This window comes from Oryctolagus cuniculus, chromosome 7, assembly GCF_964237555.1.
Source record: "Oryctolagus cuniculus chromosome 7, mOryCun1.1, whole genome shotgun sequence".
Lineage (NCBI taxonomy): Eukaryota > Metazoa > Chordata > Mammalia > Lagomorpha > Leporidae > Oryctolagus > Oryctolagus cuniculus.
Genome location: NC_091438.1, coordinates 163,076,947 through 163,104,927, shown reverse-complemented (window position 1 = coordinate 163,104,927; position 27,981 = coordinate 163,076,947). Strand labels below are relative to the sequence as shown.

Below are 27,981 nucleotides of genomic sequence, written 5' to 3'. Positions count from 1 at the left end.
CAACAGGGCCAGAGGCGGGGCCAGCGTCCAGGGGAGACCCCGGCGGCTGGGTTTGCACCTCCCTGGAGGTCTTTCTCTGGGGACCTCGAGGCCTCCTGTCCCCCCGGGGTGACCAGACGGGGCCAGGGAGTTCCCTTCTTGCAAGGAAAGGTCGGGAGCAGCCAGCCGGGCGTCGTGGCCGAGGTCGCCTGGATCCCTGACCTCCAACACCACGTTCCCTGTGCAGAGCAGGCTGGGGGGCCCTGGACGAGGCCTGCCGGGCCCCTCCCCAGCCCCCGCACGGCCTCCAGACTCCCCCAGCTCTGCTCTGAACGCTGGGGGGCGGCTCAGGGACCAGGCTCGGGGCAGAAGCTCTGCAGGGGTCCCCCGCTCCAAGTCCTAGCACTGCCACTGGGGGCTTCCTTCCTGCTGCCCCACCCCGGGGCCCCCACGTCCCCTCCCAGTGCCCTCCCCCGGGGACATCTGTCTTCCGAGAGCAGGAGCAGGGCCGTCTGACAAGAGTAGGCCCAAAGCTGGACACCAGTGCGGGGGGGGGCCTGCAGAGCCTCTTCCCGGCCCAGTCCCTGCCTCGCTGCCCCCCCCAGCAGGTGCACTCAGCGTCAGAGGCGTCCTCCCCAGCTCAGCTCCACCCAGGGACCCAGTGGGAGCCCCACAAGAGCCCCCCAGAACACAAGCCGGCGGGGGGGACGTGTGCCAGGAAGACTGCCCGGCTCTAATCCCTGGGCTGGGGTCCCGGCTGGGAGCAGAGCCCCCTGCCGCATCGAGAAAGGGGGGGCCCGCATCTGAGGTCCTGGGCTGCCCACCTCATCTGGGGAGGGGGCGCCGCGTGTCTTCCCTGGGGTCGACAACCTCTCCTGCCCTGTGGGGGTGGCTGGGGCGGGTGGGGGTCCAGCGGGAATACCCCCCGGTGGCTGCAGCCCCAGGGCAGCCAGCCCACACCCTCCCTGTCCCCGTGGAGGCAGAGGCACGGGCAACGTGCGGCCCTGGCCGGGGGCTCCCCGGGCCTGCGTGTCTGCCACAGCCCCGGAATCAGAGCCCGAGGCCTGGAGACTGCCGGGCAGCTCTGAGGCGCTGGTCTGACCGCCGAGCCCAGGCCAAGGTGGTGAGGGAGTGTGTGCAGCGGGCAGGGGGCGGGGGCGGCTGCGGCTGGGAGGGGCCGGGGCACCTGGCTGCGGCATTGTCTGTGTTTCCGGCGATGTGGCGTTGCCATGGGAACCCTGCTCCGGAGGATGCCCTGACCTGGGGTCGGAGGCCAGGCCGGTCCACACTGGCCCCGCTTCCGTCTCCCCCGGGGTAGGGGCTGCTGCTCTCACCTCAGTCTTTCCAGGGGCCACGGCCTCGGCTCAGACCCGGGGTGGGGGTGTCCCCAGGGCCGTGCGGGCCTGGGCTGCTGCTCTTCCCGGAGCCGCCTGCAGGGAAGCTGCCCCGTGCTTCCGATGCACTTGTGTGAGCCAAGTGCCCCATGTGGCCCCCGGCGCGCCCTGGCCTCGGCTCTCTGCCTTGCTTTGTGGCCCTTTGTCCCGCGGCAGCCGCCAGCTCAGCTGCTGGGAGCCGGGCCCAGACCCCACGGTGGTGCAACAAGGCGTTCAGAGGAGGAACGGCCGTGTCCACCTGCTCCTAGAGCGGACACGGGGCCAGGACTAGCAGGGGGACTGCGTGCACGTGAGCCCCGCCCCCGGCAGACCCCTCCCGCTGGCCCACACCAGTCAGCCCCCCGCCCCCAGCCTGGATTCACAGACGTGGCCACAGGGTCCCCCAGGCCCCCCCAGCCTCCGGGTGCTCTGTCCACCTCTGGCCACACGGAGGCTGCTGCCCGTGGCCTCCTCCCAGCCTCCCCTCCGGTTCTCGGTGTTTGTGTGGGGGAGGAGCCAATCCACTCTGGAACAGAATGGGTCAGGGATTTCCAGAATGGCCGGAGGCCCTTTCGTGGGGCAGTGTAGACGACAGAAGATGCTCGGTGACCGCCCAGGGGCCAGGAGACGGTGGACGGGGAAGGTGCGGGCGCCAGGGCAGCTGCCAGGGCACACGGTGTACTCGGGCTGTGCCCAGATTCTGTGCCTGCAGGCAGAGCCGGCCGGGGAGGCCAGGCCAGGCCAGTGGCCGTTGTGCGCTCAGAGGAATCGCCCAGCACGTGGTTCGGCGGGAACCTGCCCCCACCACTGTGGGCCTGGAGGCCAGGACATGGCAGAAGGCCCCGCCCAGGAGGCCTGGAGCTCGGTCCCGTCGTGGGGGTCTCTCGTCGGCCCAGCGGGCATGGAGGGCGGGCTCTCGCCATCCCTGGCACGGGGCCCCCCGTGCGTCGCCTGCCGCTGACTGCTGGGGGCTGGGGGCACCCTCGGGCCGGGTGGAGCAGGAGCTGGCCTGGGGCACGTGTCCCCGGGCAGTGGACAGTCCTCGTTTGCTGGACAAATCTCTCTAGAAGGAACTGAGAAGGATCTGTTTAGTCATAAAAGCTAAAAGGAGCGTCCAAGGCGCTTACAAAAATCGTTTCTGCTTGAACATGGCCAAGCCGATTTTGTTAATGCAAAAAATAAATACATTTTGCCCCACGCCCGGCTTGGAGCGCCAGTGTTTGTGTCAACACGGCTGGAGCCTGGGCTTTGCTCTGGGAGCCAGAGCCGGGCTGGCCGGTGATGCCACGCCTGCCAGGGTTCCCGCCAGGGCTGCCAGTGAGGACGCCACCCAGCTCTGAGCAGCGAGGCCAGCCCTGGGGAGGCCCCTTTCCCCGGGGTGTCCTGGCCAGAGCTGCAGGGCCAGGCCTCCTCCTCCCGTGCTCTGCTGACCACACCCGGCCCTCCAGAGCCCACGACCCAGGGGGCAGCCGGAGCCCCTCCCCCAGCTGTTGCCCCTTGCTGAGGCTTCCGGTCCCCGGCATCCATGTCCTGTCCACAGAGGGGCCGCGCTCACAGCTCAGGCCTCGTCCAGGGCTCCCGTGGGCAGTGAAGGGGAACTGGACCCCAGGTGCCCAGGACAGCCCCCCACACCGAGCACCCCCGGGAGGAGGCCGCGATTGCCATCGTGCGGTTTGTGCCGGGAAAACGAAGCTGAGGGTTGTTCTGGACAGATTCTGTCTCCGGGGCCGGTGCTGTGGCCGGCACGTGTGACCCAGGCACCCAGCCGAGCACCAGGCCCGGCTGCTCCGCTTCCCATCCAGCTCCCTGCTGATGCTCTCGGGAAGGCAGCCGAAGATGCCCCAGCCCTGGGACCCCTGCACCCATGTTCGGGTGGAGACCCGGATGGAGGTCCTGGCTCCTGGCTTCCCCCGGCCCAGCCCTGGCCGTTTGGGGAGTGAACCAACAGATGGAAGATTCTCTTTTTCAAATAGATAAATCAGCTGCTTCTTTATAAAAAAGAATCCCTCTCCCCAGAAAAGGAGGAAATGTGGAAGGGAGGGGCACCCCTCGCCCAGGAGTCGGACACGGCGGCCCGGGCGCTCGGGGAGTCCCAACATCCGCCCGGAGCCCCGATGCGAGTGCGCTGTTCTGATGACTGACAGGCTGTGTGGCAGCCAGCGCCACTGAGCCCGGACCGTCTCCCGCTGTGGCTGTGGGTCTGGACGAACCCTGGGCCCCTGCGGTGCCACGGTCCCCGGGGGCAGCAGAGTGAGGCTTGGAGCCAGGACAGGATGCTGGGTGGGTGGGGGTCCGCGTCACAGCCTGAGTGCCCCGACCCCTCTCCCCACCACAACCTTCCTCCCTCCCACAAGATGAGGCCTTGGAATGAGCTCTTGGCGAGTTCCAGACCCAGCCAGACCACCCCAGAACCAGGCAAGCAGGAGACGGACCCTAGGGAGAGGCCCCAGGCTCCAGCGCCCAGGGCAAGAGCCCGGGGCCCTGGGGGGCCGGGACCCTCCAGCCGCACCGGCCGCGTCCTCCTGTGCCCGGCCGCCTCCTGTTTTCAGATGCGTGAACACAGCCTGCTGGGATCCATTTGCGACGCCGCACGGCGAGTCGCCTCCTGGGGGGCAGCCGGGACCCCGGGCTGTGTGCGTGTTGTCGGCTCCTTGCTGGCTTTCTGGAGAACAGAGGGTATTTATTTTAAGAGTCGAAAAAGCTGTTTTGGCCAACCCCACTTAGCGGAGTCCTGGCACTCACACCGCGAGAGGAGCTAAATGCCGGAGGTCAAACCTCGCCTATTTGGCGAAGACGCCAAATCAAAACACACCTAATACTTCTGCCGGGGCGCGGCGGTGAGGCCCAGAGCCCGGCGGCGGCTGCCAGCCCTCCCGAGCCAGCCGTGCGTGTGCCGCGGCTCAGCTGGCAACATAAAGAGGGTTTTCAGCGAAGCGGCAGGGCCGGCGGGGGAAGCCAAGGATCAGAGACTCCGGGCGGGCGTCCGGCGGCCCCACCGCACAAGGTCAGCGGCGGGTGAGCAGGAGGCCGTGCTGCCGACGCCCGGACCTGCCAAGGTGGGCGTCTCCGAGGGGCGGGCAGGCGGCAGAGAAAGGACGCCTCTTTTCATCAAAGGCCCCCGGCTCCTGCTTCCTCCTGGGGGAGCGGTGGGCAGCTGGGCCTGGCGCCCACACCCCTGGCGGCATCCGTGATGGAACAGCCTCTGCCCGGGCGGCTGTGCCTCGGTCGGATCCCGCCCTGCTCAGCCCCTGCAGCCGGGGGCCCCGGCGGCCAACCCCGAGTGTTCCTAAGGAGACCCACGGAGCCCGAGCCAAGGCCGCTGCCCACGTGCGCGGCCCACGTGTGCTGTCCACCTGCGCTGGCCGGGCCTTCCTGCTCTGTGCATTGGACAGTGGGGGTGGTGGGGTCTGGACGTCCCTTTTGCTGCCCCCACTCTGCATCCGAGATGAGCTCCGAGAGCCGCTGGGGCCACGGCCAGGGCCTGCACAGACCACAGTGGACTCGCCCAGGAAGGTAGTGAAGTGGCCGCAGCAGCCGGCCAAGCCACAGGAAGGCCCCAGCCCGTTCACCCACTCCAAGCCCACGACTCAGGGCTGCGGCCCTGGGCGCCCAGACCCCCCGGACCCTGGTACACAGCCAGGCCTGGGGAGTGGCCAGCTCAGTTAAGGGGCGGCAGAGAGACGGGACAGGGCCGACTGACCGCCCACGGATGCTCCGCGGCCTTCCGAATGTGGGGAGAGGAGGCGCGCCTGCTCTGTGGTCAGATGGCCACCCCTGGGCGCGTCAGTGTTGCTGGGCTTTGTCCCAGGCCTCCTGAAGAGGTGGGGGCGGCCTCGGAACCAGGAGGAACCCGCCAGCAGCGGCCCCAGGCGCTGTGGGACCCGCACACCTCAGCCAGTGTCCTTCTTCTTCCCGTGGTGGGCGCCCCTGGGCTGTGTTGGAGCCCAGGACCGCATGTGTAGGTGATGCGTCCACCCGGGCTCAGCCCCCACAAAGCAGCCATGTGTGTGCAGGCGTGTCCACAGAGCCCCGCCCGGGGCCAGGGTTAGGGTTAGGGTTAGGGTGGGTGACTGAGAGGCGTCCAGCGGCCGTCATGGCTCAGGCCTCCTTGCCGGTGCAAGGGCTGCGAGGAGATGCACGGCCCGAGTGCCCCCAAGGCCTGCGGCGCCAGCCTCCCCCAGCAGCACCTGTCTGAGCCTTGGTCACCATGACAGGGCAGGGTGCGAGACAGCGGCGTTCCCAAGAAGGGGCCGACTTCCTGGGGGCCGCTCCCCTGCAGGTGCACCTCAGGGAAACACAGCCCCGTCTGTCTCCTCCTGTCCGATCCAGCCCTCCTGGGAAAGCCGGCAGGGCTGCCTCGGCCGGCTCAGGGGAGCCAAGGTCTCCGTCCCTGCCGCAGGCCAGCGCCGGGCCGCGTGCTCCATCCCTCCTGGATTCACAGGGAACCGCAGACGGGTGAGAGGGGAGATCCAGCCCCAGTCCAGGGCAGGGCCGGCGTCTCCTGACCTGGGCGTCTCCACGTCTCTCTCTTCCCTCGAGGCTGCTCTCCAAACCCCGATTCCAGAATCTATTAAAAGACACAAAATCCGCAGAATCAGACGTGGACACACGGCTCGTCGTCACAGCCGGCCCCGCTGGACGCCGACATCTGCTTGCCTGGCTGGGCGGGCGGGGGCGGGCGCCCCGGGCTTGACGCGGCCCCCGAGTTCTCTCTCGCCTGTCGGCTCCCGCTCCGGGGGGGTCGGGGTGACAAGGCAGGCACCCAAGGCCACGCTTTGCACTGCCGTCGGAAGGGGAAGCCCGCGTCCACCGCTGACTTGCGAGTTTGCTCAGCCTGGGGAGGGCTCGGGCAGCCGCGGGAATGGCTCCCCCAGCAGCGGAGCCGGGTGTTTTCGAGCCGACTCCGGGAACTTGCTGCCGAGCCCTAGGCAGGGCCGAGCGCTCCAAATCCCATCAGTCCCGGCTGCTGTCCCCGAGCGGAAGGACGGGCCTGAGCTCCCGAGCCCCGGCGGAGGGGTCTTCTTAGACTCCCCTCCCCCCAGCACTTGGGCGACACTGGGCACCCCAGCTTCCTGCCTTCACACCAGTTTCTCCCCCAAAGCCAGAAGCCTCCGCTCCAGGACGTGGGATGTGGCTCAACAGAGACAAGGGCACTGCAGGGATGGGCGGGGCCTCCGTGGGGAGGGGGCGGCACTGGGGTCCTCTGCCCGCTCTTCCCACCCCCAGGGCTGGCTCTCCTGGGACCCCGAGTCTCCCGGGCTAGACCAGAGCCCCTCACTCACCCCTCCAGGGATGCTCACGTCTGGCGGGTCCAGGGAGGACACGTGGCAGAGGGAGGGGCTGAGTCCTCTGGGAACCGGGGCCGTCGGAGCGTGGAGGCCTGGCTGTGGCCGTGGCCGCCCGCCCGCCCGTGCTGTCCGGCACTAACGCCCCCCCCCCTTGCTTTGCAGCAAATGCTGGCGGAGGCGGAGGCGGAGGCGGAGGCGGAGGCGGAGGCGTCGCCCCAGGAGAGCTGCATCAGGAAGGTAGGGGAGCTCCTCCGGCGCCCGCTCGGGGCTTCGGGTGACGGGGTGAGGTCGGCCCCGGGCGTCGCGGACTTGGTCTGGTTGAGCAAGCGGGGAGGCTGCCCCACGGAGCAGGCCTGGTGTGTGAGCACAGGAGAACCACACGCGTGGGGACGGCAGGCCCCGGGAGGGCCACGTGCGTGGAACCACCTTTGCTGGAGGCTCCGATGGAACGAGGGAAAGAGGGAGGGAGCAGAGCACAGGGTCGGCTCCAGGCCCCCAGGGGCTCTGCCCGCTCGAGGGCTTGGTGTGGCTCGGTGTGGCTCGGGTGTGGCTCGGGTGTGGCTCCGGTGAGCGCGGAGAGAGCAGGGGGCCCCGCGGCACCGTCCGCAGCTTTGTTGGTAGATGGCGGGGCAAGGCTGATTGACAGACGTGGGTTCCCAAAGACCCAGAGAAGTCGTCACAGAGAAACACACACACAGGTGCACACCCACACAGGCATGTGCCCTCGCACAGCGTGCACGGTGCAGGCCAGACAGCCATCTCTCGACCGCTCACAGGTAGATTCAGCTTGTACTGCGTGTGAATTGCCAGCACCGGCGCTGGTGCCGGGTGGCACCACTGGCCCCCGCGTGATGAGCCAGTGCCGTCCTCGGGGTCCTGTCCAGCAGCCCCGGCTGTGCTTTAGGGCGGGGGTGGGGGCTGGCGGGGAGGTGAACCTCGGGGTCTCTGCAGATGCTCCGTCTGCTCCGCACCTCAAAGGAAAAAGCATCTGGGTCATGGTGAGCCGAGGGCTGTCAGGGCTCTCTGCAGGGACGGGGGCCTGGCCTGGGCAGGGCTGTGCGGGGGGACGGGGGGCTGGCCTGGGCAGGGCTGTGCGCGGGGGATGGGGGCCTGGCCTGGGCAGGGCTGTGCGCGGGGGACGGGAGCCTGGCCTGGGCAGGGCTGTCAGGGCTTTCTGCAGGGACGGGGGCCTGGCCTGGGCAGGGCTGTGCGCGGGGGACGGGGGCCTGGCCTGGGCAGGGCTGTGCGCGGGGGATGGGGGCCTGGCCTGGGCAGGGCTGTGCGCGGGGGACGGGGGCCTGACACGGGCAGGGCTGTGCGTGGGGGACAGGGGCCTGGCCTGGACAGGGCTGTCAGGGCTTTCTGCAGGGACGGGGGCCTGGCCTGGGCAGGGCTGTGCGCGGGGGACGGGGGCCTGGCCTGGGCAGGGCTGTGCGTGGGGGACGGGGGCCTGACACAGGCAGGACTGTGCGCGGGGGACGGGGGCCTGGCCTGGGCAGGGCTGTGCGTGGGGGACGGGGGCCTGACACAGGCAGGGCTGTGCGCGGGGGACGGGGGCCTGGCCTGGGCAGGGCTGTGCATGGGGGACGGGGGCCTGGCCTGGGCAGGGCTGTGCGCGGGGGACGGGGGCCTGGCCTGGGCAGGGCTGTGCATGGGGGACGGGGGCCTGGCCTGGGCAGGGCTGTCAGGGCTCTCTGCAGGGACGGGGGGCTGGCCTGGGCAGGGCTGTGCGCGGGGGACGGGGGCCTGGCCTGGGCAGGGCTGTGCGCGGGGGACGGGGGCCTGGCCGGGGCAGGGCTGTGCGCGGGGGATGGGGGCCTGACACGGGCAGGGCTGTGCGGGGGGACAGGGGCCTGGCCTGGGCAGGGCTGTCAGGGCTTTCTGCAGGGACGGGGGCCTGGCCTGGGCAGGGCTGTGCGCGGGGGACGGGGGCCTGGCCTGGGCAGGGCTGTGCGCGGGGGACGGGGGCCTGGCCTGGGCAGGGCTGTGCGCGGGGGATGGGGGCCTGGCCTGGGCAGGGCTGTGCATGGGGGACAGGGGCCTGGCCTGGGCAGGGCTGTGCGCGGGGGACGGGGGCCTGACACAGGCAGGGCTGTGCGCGGGGGATGGGGGCCTGGCCTGGGCAGGGCTGTGCACGGGGGACGGGGGCCTGGCCTGGGCAGGGCTGTCAGGGCTTTCTGCAGGGACGGGGGCCTGGCCGGGGCAGGGCTGTGCGCGGGGGACGGGGGCCTGGCCTGGGCAGGGCTGTGTGGGGGGGACGGGGGCCTGGCCTGGGCAGGGCTGTGCGTGGGGGACGGGGGCCTGGCCTGGGCAGGGCTGTGCGTGGGGGACGGGGGCCTGGCCTGGGCAGGGCTGTGCACGGGGGACGGGGGCCTGGCCTGGGCAGGGCTGTGCACGGGGGACGGGGGCCTGGCCGGGGCAGGGCTGTGCGCGGGGGACGGTGGCCTGGCCTGGGCAGGGCTGTGCGCGGGGGACGGGGGCCTGGCCTGGGCAGGGCTGTGCGTGGGGGACGGGAGCCTGGCCTGGGCAGGGCTGTGCGCGGGGGACGGCGGCCTGACACAGGCAGGGCTGTGCGCGGGGGATGGGGGCCTGGCCTGGGCAGGGCTGTGTGGGGGGGACGGGGGCCTGGCCTGGGCAGGGCTGTGTGGGGGGGACGGGGGCCTGGCCTGGGCAGGGCTGTGCGGGGGGACGGGAGCCTGACACGGGCAGGGCTGTGCGCGGGGGACGGGGGCCTGGCCTGGGCAGGGCTGTGCGGGGGACGGGGCCTGGCCTGGGCAGGGCTGTGCGCGGGGGATGGGGGCCTGGCCTGGGCAGGGCTGTGCGTGGGGGACGGGAGCCTGGCCTGGGCAGGGCTGTGCGTGGGGGACGGGGGCCTGGCCTGGGCAGGGCTGTGCGGGGGACAGGGCCTGGCCTGGGCAGGGCTGTGCGCGGGGGACAGGGCCTGGCCTGGGCAGGGCTGTGCGCGGGGGACGGGGGCCTGGCCTGGGCAGGGCTGTGCGTGGGGGACGGGAGCCTGGCCTGGGCAGGGCTGTGCGCGGGGGACGGCGGCCTGACACAGGCAGGGCTGTGCGCGGGGGACGGGGGCCTGGCCTGGGCAGGGCTGTGCGTGGGGGACGGGGGCCTGGCCTGGGCAGGGCTGTGCACGGGGGACGGGGGCCTGGCCTGGGCAGGGCTGTGCGGGGGGATGGGGGCCTGGCCTGGGCAGGGCTGTGCGGGGGGATGGGGGCCTGGCCTGGGCAGGGCTGTGCGGGGGACGGGGCCTGGCCTGGGCAGGGCTGTGCACGGGGGACGGGGGCCTGGCCTGGGCAGGGCTGTGCACGGGGGACGGGGGCCTGGCCTGGGCAGGGCTGTGCGGGGGACGGGGCCTGGCCTGGGCAGGGCTGTGCGGGGGGATGGGGGCCTGGCCTGGGCAGGGCTGTGCGGGGGACGGGGCCTGACCCTTGCCTTCAGGCTGATTCGGGGGAAGCTGTTGCTGTGCGAGACGTCGTCGGCCCCACCTCGTGACCCCCGGCAGGGACCATGGCCACCCAGTGAATTGGTTCCTCCCGGTCACTCCTGTCTGCGTCTGGCCCCCTGGGACTCCTGCCTGGGGATGGGGTCAGTGCCGACTGGCCCCAGGCAGCCCAGGCCCCCTCCCTGCCCCCTTGCCGGTTCCCAGGGAATTCTTTCGTGTTTCTCTGCCCCCTTGAGTGAGTCCGTGTTTTCCTCAAGGTGCAGGCTTTTCTGCGCCCCACGCCACCTCCAAGCTGAAAACTCGCAGACGTGGGAAGTCTTTCCTTCCCACGATGGAGATGGGCCTGGGCCGTGGAGGCGGCTCGGTGGGAGGTTAGAAGGTGGGGAGTGCCTGCTGGGAAGGGCAGGGTGTCCAGCCCACACAAAGGTCAGGCAGGGGTCAGAAGTCTACGTCTGAAGGGCCATGAGGGGGCAAATGCTGAGTAAGACAGGGCAGCGAGGGCGGCCACCGCTCACGCCTCTGACCGGCACTCTTGTCACCTGGGGGTGCTCACAGGTGGACACGCGGTGCTGGGGACCCCTGCAGCTGCCCCTGTGTGGCCGTGGGCAGTGCCGGGTCAGGCAGAGGGGTCTGTGTTCTGCCTGCAACAGAACCAGAGCAGAGCCAGGAGGCCGGGCCCCACGGCAGCCAGGTGTCCGGTGCCAGGGAGGGGACAGGCAGCCGGACCCCACCCGCCTCCTCCCTCCCTCCCACTGCCCTACTGGCCCCAGGAAAGGAAGGCACAGAGCTGCCCAGGGGCCCTCAGGGTCCATGTGGGGGGGGGGTCTTTCCAGGCTCCCCCCGAACCTGGACGTGACCTGCCTTGGGGGGCTCTAGGGTTTGTCCAAGGTCAGCCCAGCTGTTAACTTGCCAGCATCCCGCATCCGGGTACCTGGTCAACCCCTGGCTCCAGCTCCTGACGCCAGCTTCCTTGGGAGGCAGCAGAGGTGGCTCAGGTACCTGGGTCCTGCCCGCGTGAATCCTGCTCCCGGCTCCTGGCTTCCATCCCGACCCAGCCCTGCTGTTGCAGGCATTTGGGGAGTGAACCAGCAGGTGGGCGATCTCCCTCTGATCTGTCTCCGTGGCCCTCAAAACAGAACAAGAAGAAGTCCCAAACCTAAACCTGGTCGGGGGGTGGGGGCGGAGTCCCCAGGCTGCAGCCGACCGCGGGCGAGCGCCGAGGGGCGAGGGGCCGGGCCTCCGGTGTCACCCGCCTTGGAATTGCAGCTCCGGCCGGGGGACAGCCGTGGACAGAGCGGATCACAGCGTCTGCTAGGTCGTTCAGGCAGACTCCCTGGCACGGGAAGGAGCAGTTTTGTGGTTTTGTCCCCAAAGGCAGGCACGCGGCGGGAAGCATCGCGGCGGCCGGGCTGGTGCTGGGGTCCCTGAGCCCTCCTTGGCCGTTTCCTGCAGGATTCTGTTCCCTGCCCTGCTCTCTGTAGGGAAATGTGCGCCGACCTGACACACTGACCATTGGCTCGGGCTGTGTGTGGGTTCACAGGGGCACCAGCAGCGGCGGTCACTTGGGGGCAGTCGCCCCAGCTCAGACCGGGAGCGGTAGCTGATGAACTTCCTGCCCAGGGATTGATCCCCTGCCCGCTGAGCGGCCCCCGGCTGGCCGGGGCGGGGACACACAGGAGACAGCTGCTGGAGGGCGGATTCGAACCGGGTGCACTGGGGCCGGCGCAGCACCGAAGCTGCCTCGGCAAAGGCTGCACTGCACCTGGCCCCAACTTGACCCCGGACTTGACCCTGCCTGGAAGGGGCGGAACCTCTGCCTGGCCCAGAGTACCCTGTCATCCCACACCCTCCCTCCCCTGCCCCACGTCCCCCTCCCCAGTCCCCAGCCCGGCCCAAGCCGGCTCTGCAGGCGGCTGGTGCTGCGCCTGCAACCTCCGTCCTTTCTCGGTGCGCCCAGGGCGCATCTCCGCAAGTGGCTTGGGCGGTGGCGGGGTGGGTGGAGGGGCTGGGAACGCCCCGCGCGACTCTATTTAGTCTCCGTTTACTTAGAGGGGAAGCTGGGTCCCTGCGAGCCGGCATCCGCGGGAGATAATCGAGCGTGTGTCCATCCATCACCGGGCGCGCGGCTCCCTGGAGAGCGCGCCAGAGCCCGTAATAAAAAGGCCGGGGGAAGAGGCTTTGGGGACGCATAAAGAGCCGTGTTAAGGGCGCGCGGAAAATGGATGGGAGACATTATCAAGGCTCAATGGCCGTCTTATCAAAATCCAATAGGATAGACATTTGGCAAAAGGCTTAAATTTATTCTTTGCCTTTCTGGAGGGCTTGGATTTATCCGTTAACAAGAGTGCAGTCCACGGGGGAGATGGTATCAGCCCGAGGAATTTTGATCCAATCTCTTTGGTGATGGGAGCAGGGGAAACACTGCCCGGCCGCTCCTTTGTCACCTGAGCCCGTTTCCCTCTCAGAGGGAAGCAGGTGCTGACGCCAGGCACCTGCCACGGGGGCGCAGACAGAAGGAAGTGACCGTTTTCTCTCCTGGTTTTTATTTTCTCTCCTCTTCCCCCTCCCTCCCTCCCTCCCCATCCCCAAGATAAATAAATCGGGAAATTGCATCTGTGGGACGGAGACTCGGGGAGACGCAGCCACGCCAGCCAGCCCCGGGCGAGGGGTCGCAAGGGCAGAGGCTTAGCGCCGAGCCAAAAATAAATAGAGCTAATCAAGTCGCAGGGCCGGCAGAGGGAAGGGGCCCATAAATCTCTCCCCGTTATTACCACGTGCGAAATGCTACAGGTCACGGAAGCCGCAGAGCCCGGCTTCCCGTTGTCCAGACAGGGGCGTGGATTGATAATGGTGATCATCTGTGGAGTGATTATGTGGGTGTTAGGACTGTGGCCTGTCCTGCTGGGCTGTGCTGCAGGTCTGGCCGGAGCGACATGCCTCTGGTGACAGAAGCGCCGGGGCCTCCCGCGGCGAGCTGAGGACCCAGGGAGGGGCAGCCCTGCAGCTAGGGAGAGCCAAGTCACACACCCCAGGAGTCCCACAGCGGTGACGGCGGAGGCCGCCTGCACGGCCCAGCGGTGTCAGCTCAGCACCCGGGCCCAGGGCACGTGTTGGTTTGGGGTTCATCGCAGGTGTTTTCTGTGGAGGGAGCAGGTGGGGATGTGGCTGGAGACGCACAGACCCCGGGGCTCGGGGACGCAGTGCCGAAGCGTGAGCACCGAGCTCGGCCGGGCCTCACCGGGACGAGGGGGTCCTGCAGCCGCGGCTGGGTTTCCGCCGGGTCCCCGGAGCGGCAGGAACCCCGTCCTGGGCCGTCGGCTCCGCTCCGGCCGGCCAGCACAGCCCTGCAGCCCAACCGCGGCTCACCTACGCGTGCACTGTTTTGTTTTTTTTTTATATATATATATAAAGTCCCTACCCCGTCAGAACCCTGCAATCAAAATTATTAATTTGCATGTGGGATCAGTTATGTCTTTATGAAATCAAAGTGTGTTTAGCTGCCCTGGAGACGGCCCGAGTTGATTTTGATAATCTCGGGCTGAATAGCTGGGCTCCGTGCAGTAAAGCTGCAGACAAAAGGCTGTGCCGGGCTGAAAGCCCTCCGAGGAGACGCGTCTCCCGCGCCATTGTTCGGGGTCGCTGATAGAAGAACGGGGAGTCCATTAATTCAGTGAATGAACATATAGCAAAGTCAGTCCCTCGGAGAACAGGAATGTGGAGGTCAGCCTCGGTTGCCATGGAAACTAAGTACTCCTAAGAAGTTCGCATCCTTGATTTTGCTGAATCAAAGCCTGCGAAGTGCGGAGGTGTGAGGTGGCCCAGACGGCAGAAAGTCGGTCCGGGGCTGCCCCACCCCCGCCCGCTCCGCGTTCCGGCTCCTGGGCCCCCTTCCCGGGGATGGAGGCCCGAGGACCTGCGTCTCACAGCCGGGGCGCTTATCTGGGGAGCTCGGCTTCTGTGCCCGGGACGGCAATCGGGCGAGGGAGGGGCCTCCAGCTCGGCAGCCCCAGCCCCAGGTGGACTCTGACCGCTCCCCACCTGCAGTCACCGGGGGCGGGGCAGTGACACCTCCGCCCCTAGCCGCGCTGATAAGGGTGAGTGATGGCCCGTTAGGGGCCGCTCTAGGCCGGGTGACAACTTTACAAATGTGACCCTCTGGGCCTCCCGACCCTGGAAGCTGAGCTGCCTCCCCTTAGCTGCCCCTGCCCCGAGCTCAGGGTCCCGTGGACAGCTCAGGGCGTGAGCCGCAGCCGATGAACTTCCTGCCCAGGGATCGATCCCTGCCCGCTGAGTGGCCCGGCTGGCCAGGGCGGGGACACACAGGGTTCGTGTCCCTTCCTGGGAGTGACAACAGGTGAGCACAGGCCTCCTTCCCACCCTGAAGCGCCGCTTGAGAAACTTCTGGGAGCCCCTCCCTGGAGAAGGCAGGCAGAGGCGAGAGCCGGAGGGTTGGCGGAAGCAGAGGTTCAGGGTCTCACACGGGGGCTGGCGAGCCAGGCCCTGCCCGGCCCAGCCTAGCCCAGCCCTGACAGTGTGGCCGTGAACTCCGCGGTTCCGCCGTCTGGTTGCAGTCTCTCGCCGGGCATGGCCGGGGCGCGGGGGCCTCTGAAGCCGCTGCCCAGGGCTATGGCTGCTGCTTGCCCCGAGGGACCCAGGGGACCAAACAGGCCCTCGGGGCAGTGGCCGGCACGGGAGGGGGGGAGTGTCCAGCCCTCCAGTGTCCGTGGCAGACCTAGAGTTCACAGACCCCAGCCCTGGGCTGCCCACCCTTGGCTGGCCAAGAATCTGGCCTCCCCGGCGGCCTGGGGCCGGGGCCCCACATCTTGCTGGAGACACCGCTGCCGGTGCCTGGTTCTGAAGCGCGATCTCTCGGCCATGTCACCAGCACCGCCGTCATGGGAGCCGGATGGCAGCGGCCGGAGCCTCGCCCCGGGCTTTAACCCGCGCTGTCGGGAGATGCCCACTTGGACTGCTGTTCAGCCTCCTCTCTCGAAACACACAACCACGCCTGGCCACGCCGGTGCCCCCGCCCAGCCTCAGCTTTCAAAGGGGCCCAGGCAGAGCTCACGCCTCCCAGAACACCTGCTGCTGTGGCCGCCCTGTGTTACCACGCAGGTGTGCGGGTCAGGCACGTGGGAGTGGGCAGCGCCGACCCTTGGGGGGCCCCTCCTATGGCCCGGTCACTTGCTTTCCACAGCATCGCGCCGTGGCCACCACCCCAAGCCCCCTCTCCTAAAGGCGCCTCTAAGGGAGACCCCAAAGGGAGTGGAGCTCACCTCCCCCCACCCCGGGGCAGGTTGAGCATCCCGGGCCTCGAGGGACCGGCTCTCAGGTCCTGTTGTCCCCTGTGAGAGCCTCGTGGCCAGGGCCGCCCAGGGCCAGGCCTGCTCGAGCCAGGCACGCTAACAAGGGAGCAGCGGCTGCTCTGGGGCGGCTCAGGGTTGGTGAAAGTCCTCTGACAGAGGCTGGAACTGGGTGTCCCCACCCTAGCCAAGAAGCCGCCTGCTGCCAGAGGGTGCCGGCCCGGGCTTGGGGAGGGGAGTGGCCAGTGACGTGAGGCAGCCCGGCCCAGGACAAGGGTGCAGATCCACCAGCATCCCAGGATGCACTTTGCCAACTGCCGGGAGGGGCGGGGCTGTCAGCAGCTGTCCACTGTGGCAGGCTTCCTGGAGGCGGTGGCATTTAGGCGTAAGCTGCTTGCCGCCAGGTCACGAGCTGCGGTCCTGATGATGGCTCAGGTGCGTTGGTGGACGGAGGCCGAGGGCAGGGCAAGGGACTCTGGGCACAGAGCAGACTGTGGGCGACTGCGGCTCACAGCCCCTCCCCTGCCGACCACGCGGGGCCTCCAGCTGGGCTCGCCCTGCTCCCGCCAGCATCGGGGGGCCTCTGGGTAGACCTCACCCTTGGAGGACGACCTTGTCTTCCTTGGAAGGTGGCCCCCATCTTCACTCTGGAGCTGCGGGAAGAGACGGGCGCTCCCTGGGGCTGCGGGGAAGCCCCGCCCACTGCTGGCAGTGACTGACGTTTGATCAGGGCACCCAGGCTGGGGCAGGGTAAACCGAGCCAGCCCCGTGCCTACAACAGCGGCGCTGAGGTAAAGCCCAGCGTGCACGAGAGGAGGGAGGCCACACAGGCTTGCGATCCGCTTGCGATCCGGGCGGACGAGGCGAGAGCGAGGGCGAGGGCAAGGGCGAGGCGGTCGGGGCTGCCCGGGGTGGGGGGAGCCGGGCGGATTCTGTGGGCAGAGACGCTGCCGTGGTGGGCGCGGACCGGAGCCCTAGGCCGAGCTCCAGGGACCTGAGGGAGCAGCAGTGACAGTGGTGCCCACCCACTGCGACCAGTGTGTCCATCTGGTGCCCACCCAGTGCAAGCAGTGCGCCTGTCAGTAGTGCTGCCTCTGTGCGACCAGTGCGTCCGCCCGTGGTGCCCACCCACCGAGACCAGTGTGTCCCGCGGAGGCCCCGCTCTTCGGAACGCGTCTGCCCTGCAAACCTGAAAGTGCTCTAAACAATACAAGGGTGATTGAAAGGGGTTGTCAAAAGGTGGCACGTGACACACAGCCCTGCACACGTGACGCACGCCCGCGAGGACACACGTCTGTGGAAAAGCTGGAAAGAAAAGTACAAAAATGATGATGTCACTGCTGGTGACGTAACAGCTTCCCTGAGACAGGCGCTGTCTCTCCGGGCTGTGTTAGGGACTGAGCTTCCTCCCGATTCCCCGCAGAGCTGTCGTGTCCAGGGCTGCCGGCCTGGCTCGCTGTGGGCGCGTGGGTGTGGCTGACCGAGTTTCTGACCGGCTGCTTCCCAGGAACAAGGCGGGTGGCGCTGTCTGGTCAGTGGGTCATCGGCGCCCGGGCTCTGCGCCCTCGGACCCTGGAGCCGGCGGGTTCTGGAGAGAGCGGGGGGCTTGCCGTGCAGAGCCGCCTGCTGAGCGAGGCCCGGCTTCCTGGCACGAAGGGTCCCTTCCCCTGTGGAGCACCGGACGTAGGAGGCGGTTACCACGGCGCAGCCTGGCTCACCCGGACCCATGGGCTCAGGAACTCCTGGGCTGTGTCCCGCACAGCAGAGCGCGCATCGCCACTCCCGCCTGCACCCGGCACCCACGCGGGGAGGAGCTGTGGCCCCTGGGTGTCAGCTTCTCCCCGTAGCCGGGGAGGGCCGAGACTCCAAGATCCTCCTGCACCGTTGGTGGCCCCGTCGTGCCGCCGTGGCCGTGGCCGTGGCATCCCTTGGCCGTGTGGTTCCTCCTCCTCGGCTGCCCTGCCCCGGGGAGACTGAGCATAGCAGGTCGACTTTGGCCGGAAGCGCTGGGCTTCTTACTCCATGGGTTCAGTGTGAGCGCTCGGTCTTGTTTAACGATAGTTCCTTCTTTGAATAATTCCCCCCATGGCCTCTGTGTACGTAAGAGGGTCCATTTCCCCGACACCGGCTCCCGTCAGCCAGGCCTGCACCGGCAAACGGCTCCTTCTCGCCCAGTTAGCAAACGTCGTGGCTTCACGTGGGAGCTTTGCCCCTGCGACTTCTGACGGGTGCCAGGGCTTGGCGCTCTCGCCATGGCAAGGTGCATGGCCGGGGCTGGGGACGGCGGCCCAACCAGAGCCCGGAGTGGTGTCCGCCAGGACCGGCGCGGGTGGGGAGAGGGAAGGGCCGAGGGGGCGCTGGCCCAGCCTTCACCTGCTGGCCGCCCCGACGCAGGTGCCTTCCTGCCTCACAAGCCCGAGCGGGCGGAGAATTATCGGAAGAGAACCGGAAGCGTGGGCGCCCCAGAGAGCTGCAAAAACGAATCGGAGAGGAGGAATTCTGAACCGGTGTCCTCCCCTTGTGTTCCTGTTTTAAACAAGAAATGCGAGGCAGGAGTCCCGGGGACCCTGCGTCGGGGGACAGATGTGGAGTCAGACCTCAGGGGAGCCGGGCGGGGGCAGGGCGCCCTCGAAGGTCGGGGAGGGGCTCGCAGCAGGTGCCACGGTCCTGCAGGGGAGGGCCCTGCTGGCCTCCTGCGAGGCTGTGCCCGGCAGCAAAGGCCACACCTGAGTGCCCACAGTGGTGGCGGTGACCACCTGGGGAGCTTCGGGGCCTCCCAGAACCCTAGGAGGCAGCTGCCACTCACGCGTTTGAATATTGGCGAGAAAACCTGGGATCAGACAGGCGACCGTCCTTGCCGACCGAGGTCACTCGGGCAGGGACAAGTGACAGCCTGGGCCCCCACAGAGGGAGGCTGATTCCAGAGAGACTGCACCGCGGGGCCATCACTCGCTGGCCATCGGGTTCCGTGTGTCCAGACAGGAAGCGTGTGCCCCTGGGACGAGGTCCGAGGGAGGGGGCCTGAGTGCTCCACCTGCTGTCCTCCTCGGTTTGCGCCAAGTGCTGGTTCAGCGGGGGGGATGGTGATGGTGGTGGTGGTGGTCGTGGTGATGGTGATGATGGTGGTGGTGATGGTGATGATGGTGGTGATGGTGATGATGATGATGGTGGTGATGGTGATGATGGTGGTGGTGATGGTGATGGTGATGATGGTGGTCGTGGTGATGGTGATGATGGTGGTGATGATGGTGGTGATGGTGATGATGATGGTGGTGATGGTGGTCGTGGTGATGTCAATGACAGTGACGGTGGTGATGGTGATGGTGGTGATGGTGGTGGTGGTGGTGAGGATGGTGATGATGGTGGTGATGAAGGTGGTGATGGTGGTGATGGTGATGATGGTGGTGGTGGTGAGGATGGTGATGGTGATGGTGGTGGTGGTGATGATGGTGGTGATGATGGTGATGATGGTGGTGGTGGTGGTGATGGTGGTGGTGGTGGTGAGGATGGTGATGATGGTGGTGGTGGTGGTGATGGTGGTGGTGGTGGTGAGGATGGTGATGATGGTGGTGATGATGGTGATGACGGTGGTGATGATGATGATGATGATGATGGTGGTGGTGATGATGGTGATGATGGTGATGATGGTGGTGGTGGTGAGGATGGTGATGGTGGTCGTGGTGACGTGATGACGGTGCCGGTGGTGGTGGTGATGGGCCCCATCAGTGGCGGTTCTGACTGGGTGAGCCGAGGCTCCCGGGAGAGGACTCCCCCACAGGGATAGGACGGCCCCAGGAGCCCAGCTGCGGCTCCCTTGCAGCCGAGTGACCCGGGACAAAGAGCTGCCTTCTCAGGCCGTGGCTTCTGACCTGGCAACACAGGCAGACCCTCCGCACCTACCCAGGCCCGGGCTGGGGGTGCGGGCGGGGCGAGTGGTGCTGTGGCCCCCGGCCGTCCCAGAGCAGAAGCAGCAGGAAGAGGCGGGAAGAAAGCCCGAGCCCCTCCCCCCACGCTGGCCCTCCGAGGCGACCTCTCACCCAGAGAGCAGGCCTGGGGAGCTAACAAGAAATACAGGACTTCCTGCGAGATAGCGAGTGGATTGTGAGCCGTGAATTACTTTTTCCCTTTGAAAAATGAGGTAGTGGGGTCAAAATGTTTTTGTATTTCAAACACTCGAGTTCCTTTGTGCCTGACTTGGTCTCCACGCAGCCCCACAATGCATGGAAACGTCTCTGCAGAACCGGGGCCCCTCCGATAAGCCGGCCAATTCATCACGGGTTTGCAGAGCCCGGGCCGGGGAGCGCAGGGGCCCCTGACAAGTGTATTTACACAGCGGCCAGGGTCCCTCCCCGCCACCCCCAGGAAACAGGCCCTGCCGGCGGCCCTGCCCAGCCAGACGCCCTGCTGCCCCCTGCTCCTCGGGGCCGGCCTCGCCCGCAGGCTGGAGAGTGGCGTTGGAGGGACCTGCCCAGCGCCACACAGCTGTGCTCCAGCCCCGTGCTCTCAAGCGGTGTGATGGGGGCTGCCGTGGGCTGACCCGTGCCGGGGGTGGGAGTGGCACCCCGCGTGTAGGTGGGCAGGAGTCCGAGCAAAGGAGCCACAGTCCAGCAGGTGCGAGGCTCCGAGGGATCCCAGAACCAGCGGCGTCTCAGCCCCACACGGGGGTCCCCAGGGCCCCACTTTCCTCCCCCCGGGACACAGGCTGCTCCTGGCCACCCCTGCCCTCTAAGCTGGACAGTGAAGCAGGTGGCCGTGCCCCCAACAGGGTCCTCAGGGGGCTTGGAGCGGAGCCACAGGGAAGCCCAGTCCGGCAGTGATGAGCAGGACAGTGTGGGACACGGCGCGGGACACGGCGTGGGACGGGCCGCGGTGTGCTGCCACACGCGGGGCCGTCTGGGGCGCTGAAGCCCTGGGACCCCCTGGAGCCTCACTCGGGGTGCGATGGAGGCTCCAGGGAAGGCGGGGCCTGGCCAAGATGGGCGTGGCCAAGGGGTCAGCCCACAGATGACCGTCTCCTGGGAGCCCAGCCCTGAGCTCCATGCTGGATGCCCAGGGGCAGGGCCGGGCTACTCTGGGGGCGACAGTGACACCCCGAGGGCTCTGAGCCCCGTCTCTCTCGGGGCCCCCTGGATTTGTCTTGGCCTTGCCCCAGGGCTGGGAAAATCAGGTCTAGTCTGGAATTCTCCAGTCTGCAGGGGCCGCTGGCCTCCTGCAGAGCAAGGACACAGGCCAGACGGGGCCACCTGTTGGGGGCAGGAATGTGTTCCCCGCACACAGTCCGGCCCCACCTCCTGTGCTGCGACCCTGGAGGACGGAGCTATGCCGATGGAGCCCCCAGAAGGAACAAGCCTGGGGGGCCAGCTGCAGCTGCCCCGGAGCCAGGCTATGGGACAGGGCCCCCCACTGGCAGGGGCAGGGGGCAGAGAAGTGGCTGCAGGGGCAAGGACAATACATCTGAGGCCCCGGGGGGAGCCCTCACAGCGCAGGGAGCCAGGGCCACCCAGGGAGGGACTGAGGTGCGGGTCCCCGGGCAGTGGGGAGTGCAGGCTGGGACCAAGAAGACAGGTGTACTGGGGCCGCCTTGGGGAGGGGCAGCTCGGCCCTGAAGTCCCTCCCCCCGCCAGGGGCCCGGTCGGGCAAATGCTAACCACACTGAGTGTCCCTGACCCTGCACTGGCCCCACCGCAGGGCTGGCCGGGCGCGGCGTGTGGTTACAGGGTTGGACCCCGCCTGGCAGCCCTGGGAACAGCCCACCATGGGTCAGGTACCACCTGCGTATGAGAGGCGGGGGGCCCTGGGGGTCCGACAGTATGGGGGCTGGGGAGCCTGAGGGTGGGCCGGGTGGGTGGACACGGAGCCGGTGCTTTGGGACAGCTTCCTCCTGGGACCCCCAGCAGGCCATGCAGATGGAGCTGTCCCAGCCCTGGAAGTCCTGGGGCTGGGTCCCACCACTGCCCACCCAAGGAAGCTGGAGTCCGCTGGGGCCTAGGGGGCAGCAGCGGGCAGAGAAAGCTGGCTGCGTGTGGGGTCACCAAGGCCGGCGGGGGGGGGGGGGCGCGAGGGCTGGGCCTGAGGCACAGAAGCAGAGCTTGGGTCTGTGGCATTGTGACAAGAGCTGTCCCTCCCAGTGGGGCAGAGTGAGGGACAGGGCCAGCAGGTTGCAGAGGGGAGGGGACAGAGAGCTGGACCAGAGAGCGAGCAGATGCTGGGTCAGCAGGGCGCCCAGCTGCTGGACGCCACCCCTGGGCCGACCCCTCACAGGGGAGGGGTCCACGGTGCTGGGGGAGAGGCCCTGCCGGAGGGCAGGGGTGGGGGGAGAGAGAGGGGACACTGGGACGTATTCTGCCTGACGTTTCGCCGTGAGGAGCAGGCAGGTGCAGTGAGCGCCCCGCTCAGGTCCAGGGTGAAGTCTGAGGTTACCTTGGAGAGTGAACCAGCCAAGGAGGTCCCTCCTGGACCGGGGGCTCCTGAAATCACGGCCAAGTCGGGGGTGCATCCTGGGAGTGGCAGGATGGGAGCTGACGGTGACTAGTGGGGAGGTTATGGTGAACCCCAGCTGGGAGGGTGGTGCAGCCCACGGCACTGGGCACTCCGTGGTCGGTGCCCACGGAGGCTCCGGGACCAAGAGCTGTGTTCTCTGCAATCCCGGAGCTGAGCCACGTGGTCGCCCGCTTCACCAGCTCCGCGTCAGCGCCCTGAGCGCCTGTCCAGTCCCCGGCTGCTGTAGGCGTCCCAGCGGGGGCTCTGCTGCTGGTAATGAGAAGTTAATAAAAGTGGGATTTTGTGCAACGCTGGCCCTCTGACATCTTAATCTTTATTAAAGAGACGTAAATGTCTGCGGAGCCGGCAGGCCTGCCCGGCACAGCCGGACGCCAGGGACGCCCCAGAGGTGGCCGGGACAACCAGCGTGCGCCGGAACCTTCTCCCGGGTGTCGCCGCTGCTGACCTCAGCAGATGGGAATCCCACAAGCAGGGCGGCAGAACCGCGCAGGGGCGCAAAGCACTCGGGGCCCTGCTGCCGGAGCAGGCTCTCCGTCCAGCGCCCCTCCCACGAGGCCTCTGCACCGGGGCTGTGCCAGCCACCGCCTCACCTTATTCCAGAACATTCTATCATCTTCCCCTCTCCCAGCCGCAGCAGCCCTGGCTGGCTCTGTTCCTCTGGACGCGTCACCTCAGTGAGTCACACGCCTGGCGGCTTTGTCACGTCAGGTGTCCGCCTGCCACCACGCTGTCCAGGCCCCCGTGCTCTTGCGTGTCTCGTCCCTGTCCGTGGCTGCAGAATAAGCCGTCAGTTGTCCGGGGGGCCGCGCCTTGCTACTGCTAGGCTGAGGTCCCCCGAGGCTGCTCCCGCCCGCGGCTCTGTCGCCGGGCTCTGTCTGTGTTCTTGGCCATCTGCTTGGGCCCTGTCTTCATCGTTGTTGGGTGGGATTCCGCGGCGAGGGGCTCTGTGGCTGCACGCCCACGCCCCTTGGTGCCGTGCCCTGAGTTGCTTAGAAGTGGTGGGGAGGGGCTGGCCCATTCTGTGAACTGGGAGAGGTCAGGGCGCAAGCCCCGCCCACCCACGTGGGACTCCCGGAGCCCCCAGAGACAGAGGGCCACATGGCCAGCTTGGAGCCCCTAATGGCATTGGACATTGGCTCGGGGCTGACCTGGGGAGCCTGCACATGGTGATGCCCAAACCTTCCGTGGCTCACGCGTGCACACGTGTGTGAACACGCAGTGCACTGGCCTCCTGCGGCCAATGTCGGCCACAGACAGCGCGCGTGGAGTGTGTTTGTCATCCGCTAAGCCACCGGGGAAGGGCAGAGTCTCTGTCACTCTCCAGGCAATTAGGATAATTAAAAAAGAAAGCGTATTGGGTAAACATGCTCTGAGATTGTGACCCCTTAATTAACGGACCACGGGGAGAAATTACCGCGGTGGCAAGATAATTAACACGCGCACTTAGCAGAGGAGGCCAGGGCCGGCTGAGGAGGGTGAGCACGTGGCTCGCGGTGACAGCCCAGCCAGGCGGGCAGGCCTGCAGGCCCCGGCCACCTGCGGCAGGTGAAGGAAGCCTGGCCTCTCACTCCCCACGTCCACTCCACGGCACCCCCATTCCCTCCGTGAAAGCTGCCCCCACTCCAGCACCCCTGGGCCCCCACCAGCCTGACCGTCCCCCAGCCGGGAGAGCCGTCCCCTGGGCGGGGCCCTGAGCAGGCTCAGGCTGACAGATGGCGTTCCCCTCCGGCCCTGCCTGGAGAGGGGTGGGTGCAGAGGCCCTGAGCTTCCGGCTCCGAGAGACTGGGGCTGGGGGACTTCGGAGGTCCCCACCTGCCGTGCGACGGCCGGATCCCGCAGTCAGTGTCTCTGGGGTGTGCCTCACTCTGGTGGGGACAGAAGGCAGGGGTGGCTACAGGTCTGAGGAGGGGGCTTCAGAGGCTGTGGGGCAAGGCACAGGGGCCCTGGCACGGGACAGGGCTGCAGGAGGCCTGAGGCTGGCCTTGGGGTCTGCTCCGCCCGGGCATGGGAGCTGAGGCTGGAGCAAGTGCAGGCAGAACCCGGTACGGGGCCTGGGGCCGCTCCAGGGGGCATGGAGACCCCAGGAAGGGCCGCGCGCCCCCAGAGGGAGGAGGCTGCTTCCCCCAGCAAACCAGAGCTGGCTCAGAGCCGCTCAGCCAGGCGCCCTGGGAAGGTGGACGGCAGCTAGCATAGTCCTGGGGCCTCCTGACCACGGGCAGCCGCTGAGGGCAGGCACGGGCGAGGCTGCGTCCAGCCTCACCCCAGAGCGAGAGCCAAAAGTCACCCCTGAGAGCTCACCCCATGGGCCACGGTTGCGTGTGAACTGCCCAGGGGACCCAGTGACCAAGCTGGACCCCGAGGCCAGGCCGTGGAGTGGTCCCGGGGAGTGGGGGCTGTCCATCTTGGGCAAGGCCAGCCGAGGGGGAACAGGGAAGGCAGGACAAGTCCCTGCCGCCGAGGCCCAGGCCACCCCGCTGTGACCTCGGGTGTGGGGAGGCAGCCGCCCAGGCCGAGTCCCAAGCTCAGGCCCCCACCTCCCCACCCCTCCCCTGCCGCCCCTGCAGGGGGAGTGGCCTTGCCCAAACCCCTGGCCCCAGAGGCTCCTGTCGGCTGCCTCAGGGCTGCCCAGGCCTGAGCGCTGTCTTCATGGGTGGCAGCTTCCAGCAGTTTCCAGAAGCTTCCGGAGGTAGCCTGTGGCCAGGAAGTGCTCGGGACTCAGGGGAACTGGGGCAGATTAAGGAGGCGTGCGTGCCCCCGCGGCGGGTCCTGGGCTCCCCTTGCATTGCAGTGCCCTGCACGCGACGGGCACGGGCACGGCGGGAACCCCGTGCACCGTGTGGTCACCTCACGGCCGGGCCTGGGTGCTCGCTCTGAGGCCAGGCTGGGCAGAGGCCTTCTGGCCACAATGCCTGCAGCTCCAGCCTTGACCGGACGCTCAGGGGCCGGCTCCCCCTCCTGGGCTCTGCTCCCCGGGTGGGGGCTCACATGCGGATTTTAGGACAACCCTTAACCCTGCCTCCAGGCCTGGGGTCCACCCTGCTGCTGCCCCGTGCGCCCTTGTCTGTCCCCAGCCCAGGATGGCCCTCCCCTCTCCTTGTGACGATGAAGGGGACAGAGGGGCCGGATTTGCAGGTCACAGACGGTCCTCTGGGCTTCCTGGGAGGGGTCTGCAGAGCTGCGCCAGGGGCCGGGGCTGGAGCTGCCGCTGCCCGGGGGACCCTGTGGTCAGCAGAGTCCAGACGCAAGGCCCAAAGGGCCTTCCCCGGGCAGGCTGTGGCCACACCCCCTAGAGCTGTGCCTCTACCACAGCCACACCCCTGTGCCCCTCGTGGCCCTGCCTGGCCCTGGCCTCGCCGTCTCGGGTGTCCAGCCAGGACAACAGGTGCAGCAGAGCCCACAGAGGTCGAGGGCATTGGGCGACCCTTGAGGGGGCTGCATAGTGACCAGGAGGGGAGCGTGTAGGCAGGACCCTGAGGTGGAGAAGAGAGGCCCCTGCATGCTACCAGGGAGGGCGTGGGGGCCCAGGGCTGGCGGGGGGGAAGCAGCACAGGGCTCCATCGGGGGCCCAGGCACCCGGGCTATGGTGGGGGTGGGCAGTGGGTCGAGCAGTGTGAGGCAGCCGGGGGTCCTGAGTCAGTGGGCAGGCCAGGTGCAGGGGACCACGGCGGCTCTCCCAGGGGCCGGAGACAGAGAGGGTGCCTGCCCTCAAGGAGCTGGGGCGCCGTCACTCAGGCCCTCGAGGGTGGTGGGGCCAGGAGGGGGCGGGCCCTCTGGGCTCTCCTGCGTGTGGACGCTGCCCGCCCTGGGAGTGGGGTGGGGCCCCAGAAGGTGCTTTGCTGAGGGAGGGGCCAGCCTGGGCTGCATGTGCGGGGGTGTTCCTGGAATCAAAGGCACAGAAACCCCCTCCCAGAAGCAGAAGGGAGCCCAGGACAGGGGGGCCGAGACCTAACCCAGCTCCTGCCGCCCCCCCCAGGAGAGGCTTCTTTGTGGGGGTGGGGGCTGCCTCCCCCAGGACCCTGAAGGACAGGGCTGCTCTGTGCTCCGTCGAGGGGCTGTGGGGAGACCCCTCCCACAGCCACTGGGATCCCACCCACGGGGCCTCTGTGTGGGGGGGGTGCACGGGTGTGCTCGTGCTTGTGAGTGGTATGTGTGGGTACATGTGAGTGTGCGGACACGTGCGTGTACATGTGAGCGTGTGAATGTGAACGTGTGAGTGTGTGGACATGTGAACATGTACACGTGAGTGTGCACGTGTGTGTGCACATGAGTGCGTGTGTGTGCGTGTGAGAACTTGCACGTGTGTGTGGCTGTCTGGGCGAGTGTTGCATGCGTGTACACACTGCACACATGTGTGTGTGTCCCGGGTGCCCCTGCAGGCACACTCGGTGTGGAGGGAGGGCGGCCCCGGGAGCCCCTGGGAGTGAAGCAGCCGCGTGCACCTTTGATTACTGAGTCGGGATCCGGGATCTTAACTAATTGCGCACGTTAAATGCAAGGCCCGGGGTGGGGGGCTCACGCGAGACACTTTGCAAAGCTTCGCTCCCAGAAGGTGTGTTTGGGGTTGACCGTAATGGCCACCCTCGCCTGCCAAGACGCAGGCCCCTCTCGCCCGCGTGTCTGGAACGGCACCTAAATGAGTGAGCAGTGCGCGGGCCCCGGCCGAGCAGTGGGGGCCCCATTAATCCCGGGCTAATCACTAAAGAGGTGCCATTCACTTCTCCTAAGAAGTCACATTTTTCTCCCTTGCTGGCGACCAGGCTTCACGGAGTAGCGCGTTTCTAATGAAAGGTCTCTGTTTGAATTAAGCCCGAAGCTTTATGCAGATTTCCCATCTGATCACCGCTGGCATGGGCTCTCAGCCGGCTGGGGAACGGGGTCCGTGCTGAAAGGGCCCCAGCGTGCAGTTCATAATATTCTTTGAAATAAAATAGTGCACTTGTGCCTAGTGGCTTTAATCAGCCCTGACTTTTGATAGTCAAACAATAGCTAATTACAGTAGCACCTGCCTTCCAGGCCCCGTCACGTCGGCCCCTGCTGGAGCGAGGCCTTGTTCTCCGAGCTGCGTGGTTATTACAGACTCCGCACACGGTAACTCTAACTGACACTCTGCAAGTTTGGTAGCCATTAGAACAGGTTCATTCTGCCGCTGCGTGGCTGCGGTTCCATTTCCTTCTGCTCCTTTGTATTTCTGGCGGGCAGTGGCGGCCGGGGTGTGGGTGCCGGCGCCGTGGGCCCAGCGGCCTCGCCCCGGGCAGGAGTGTCTTGGCTGTGCTCGGGGCTTGAGGTTTAGCGATGGTGTTGGGGGTGCCCGGGAGCCCGAGACCCGGCCGGGTACCGGATGGCCACGCGGGAGCCAGGCGGGGGCAGGGGCCTGCTAGGCTCTCCCAGTGCGCCCAGAGCCGATCTCGGCCGCGCCGGGCAGGTGTGTCTCGGAGGGAGGTGGACGGGCCCAGGCTCGTTACATCTGCTTGCAAAGCAGCCCGAGCTCTCCCCTCGCCGGCCCCTCTGCCTCCCCCTCCACGGAGCCTCAGCTGGGTCCAGCTGGGCCAGTCCAGCAGGGAGTCCAGGCAGCCCACTCCAGGATGCCCGGAACACAAGGGCCCCCCGACCTTCGCAGGCGCGTCCTTGCTTGGGGGCCCTGTGGGCTCTGCAGGCCCTTTGAACGTACACGGGGGTCGAGGCGGCTGTGGGAGCCAGGCCGGCCGGAGGGGTTCCGCCCGGGAGCCGCAGCCGGCCGCTGCCCACAGCCCTCGCCCTTCCTCCACGGGGATCAGAGGCTCAGCCCCCCCCCCCCCCCCCAGCCACCTGCACGGCGGCCAAGACAAAGTTTCGCTTTCCCTGCGGTCAGGGCGCCCTCGGAGGAGCGTGCGTGCACGCGCACGCGGTGCCGGTTCCCGTCCCCTGGCGTCGGGCTCTGGCCCCTGCCGCGTGTTGACAGAATTGCCCGCGGCCGGGACTTGCCAGCCAAACCTGGGGTTGGAAAGGCTTCCGGGGGGGAACCGGCGGGCAGGCTGTTCGCTGTTAGGGCAGCTTTGTTTTCCCTCGAAACGCCGAATGCCGCCGCAGTGGCCCTCGGCCCCCCC

General features: G+C 67.8%; 1 protein-coding gene across 7 annotated transcripts in view; it reads left to right on the top strand.

The window, feature by feature from the left end:
* The window catches only part of PRDM16 (PR/SET domain 16), a 249,413-nt gene that overhangs the window by 118,001 nt on the left and 103,431 nt on the right, over window positions 1-27,981 (top strand). For 5 of the 7 annotated variants that reach the window (XM_070077082.1, XM_070077083.1, XM_070077087.1 and 2 more), the window contains exon 3: window positions 6,803-6,877. The exons of the other annotated variants lie outside the window; for them this stretch is intronic. In XM_070077082.1, coding sequence (XP_069933183.1) covers window positions 6,803-6,877 — 75 coding nt within the window. The remainder of the gene's footprint in view (window positions 1-6,802; window positions 6,878-27,981) is intronic. 7 annotated transcript variants of the gene reach the window in all.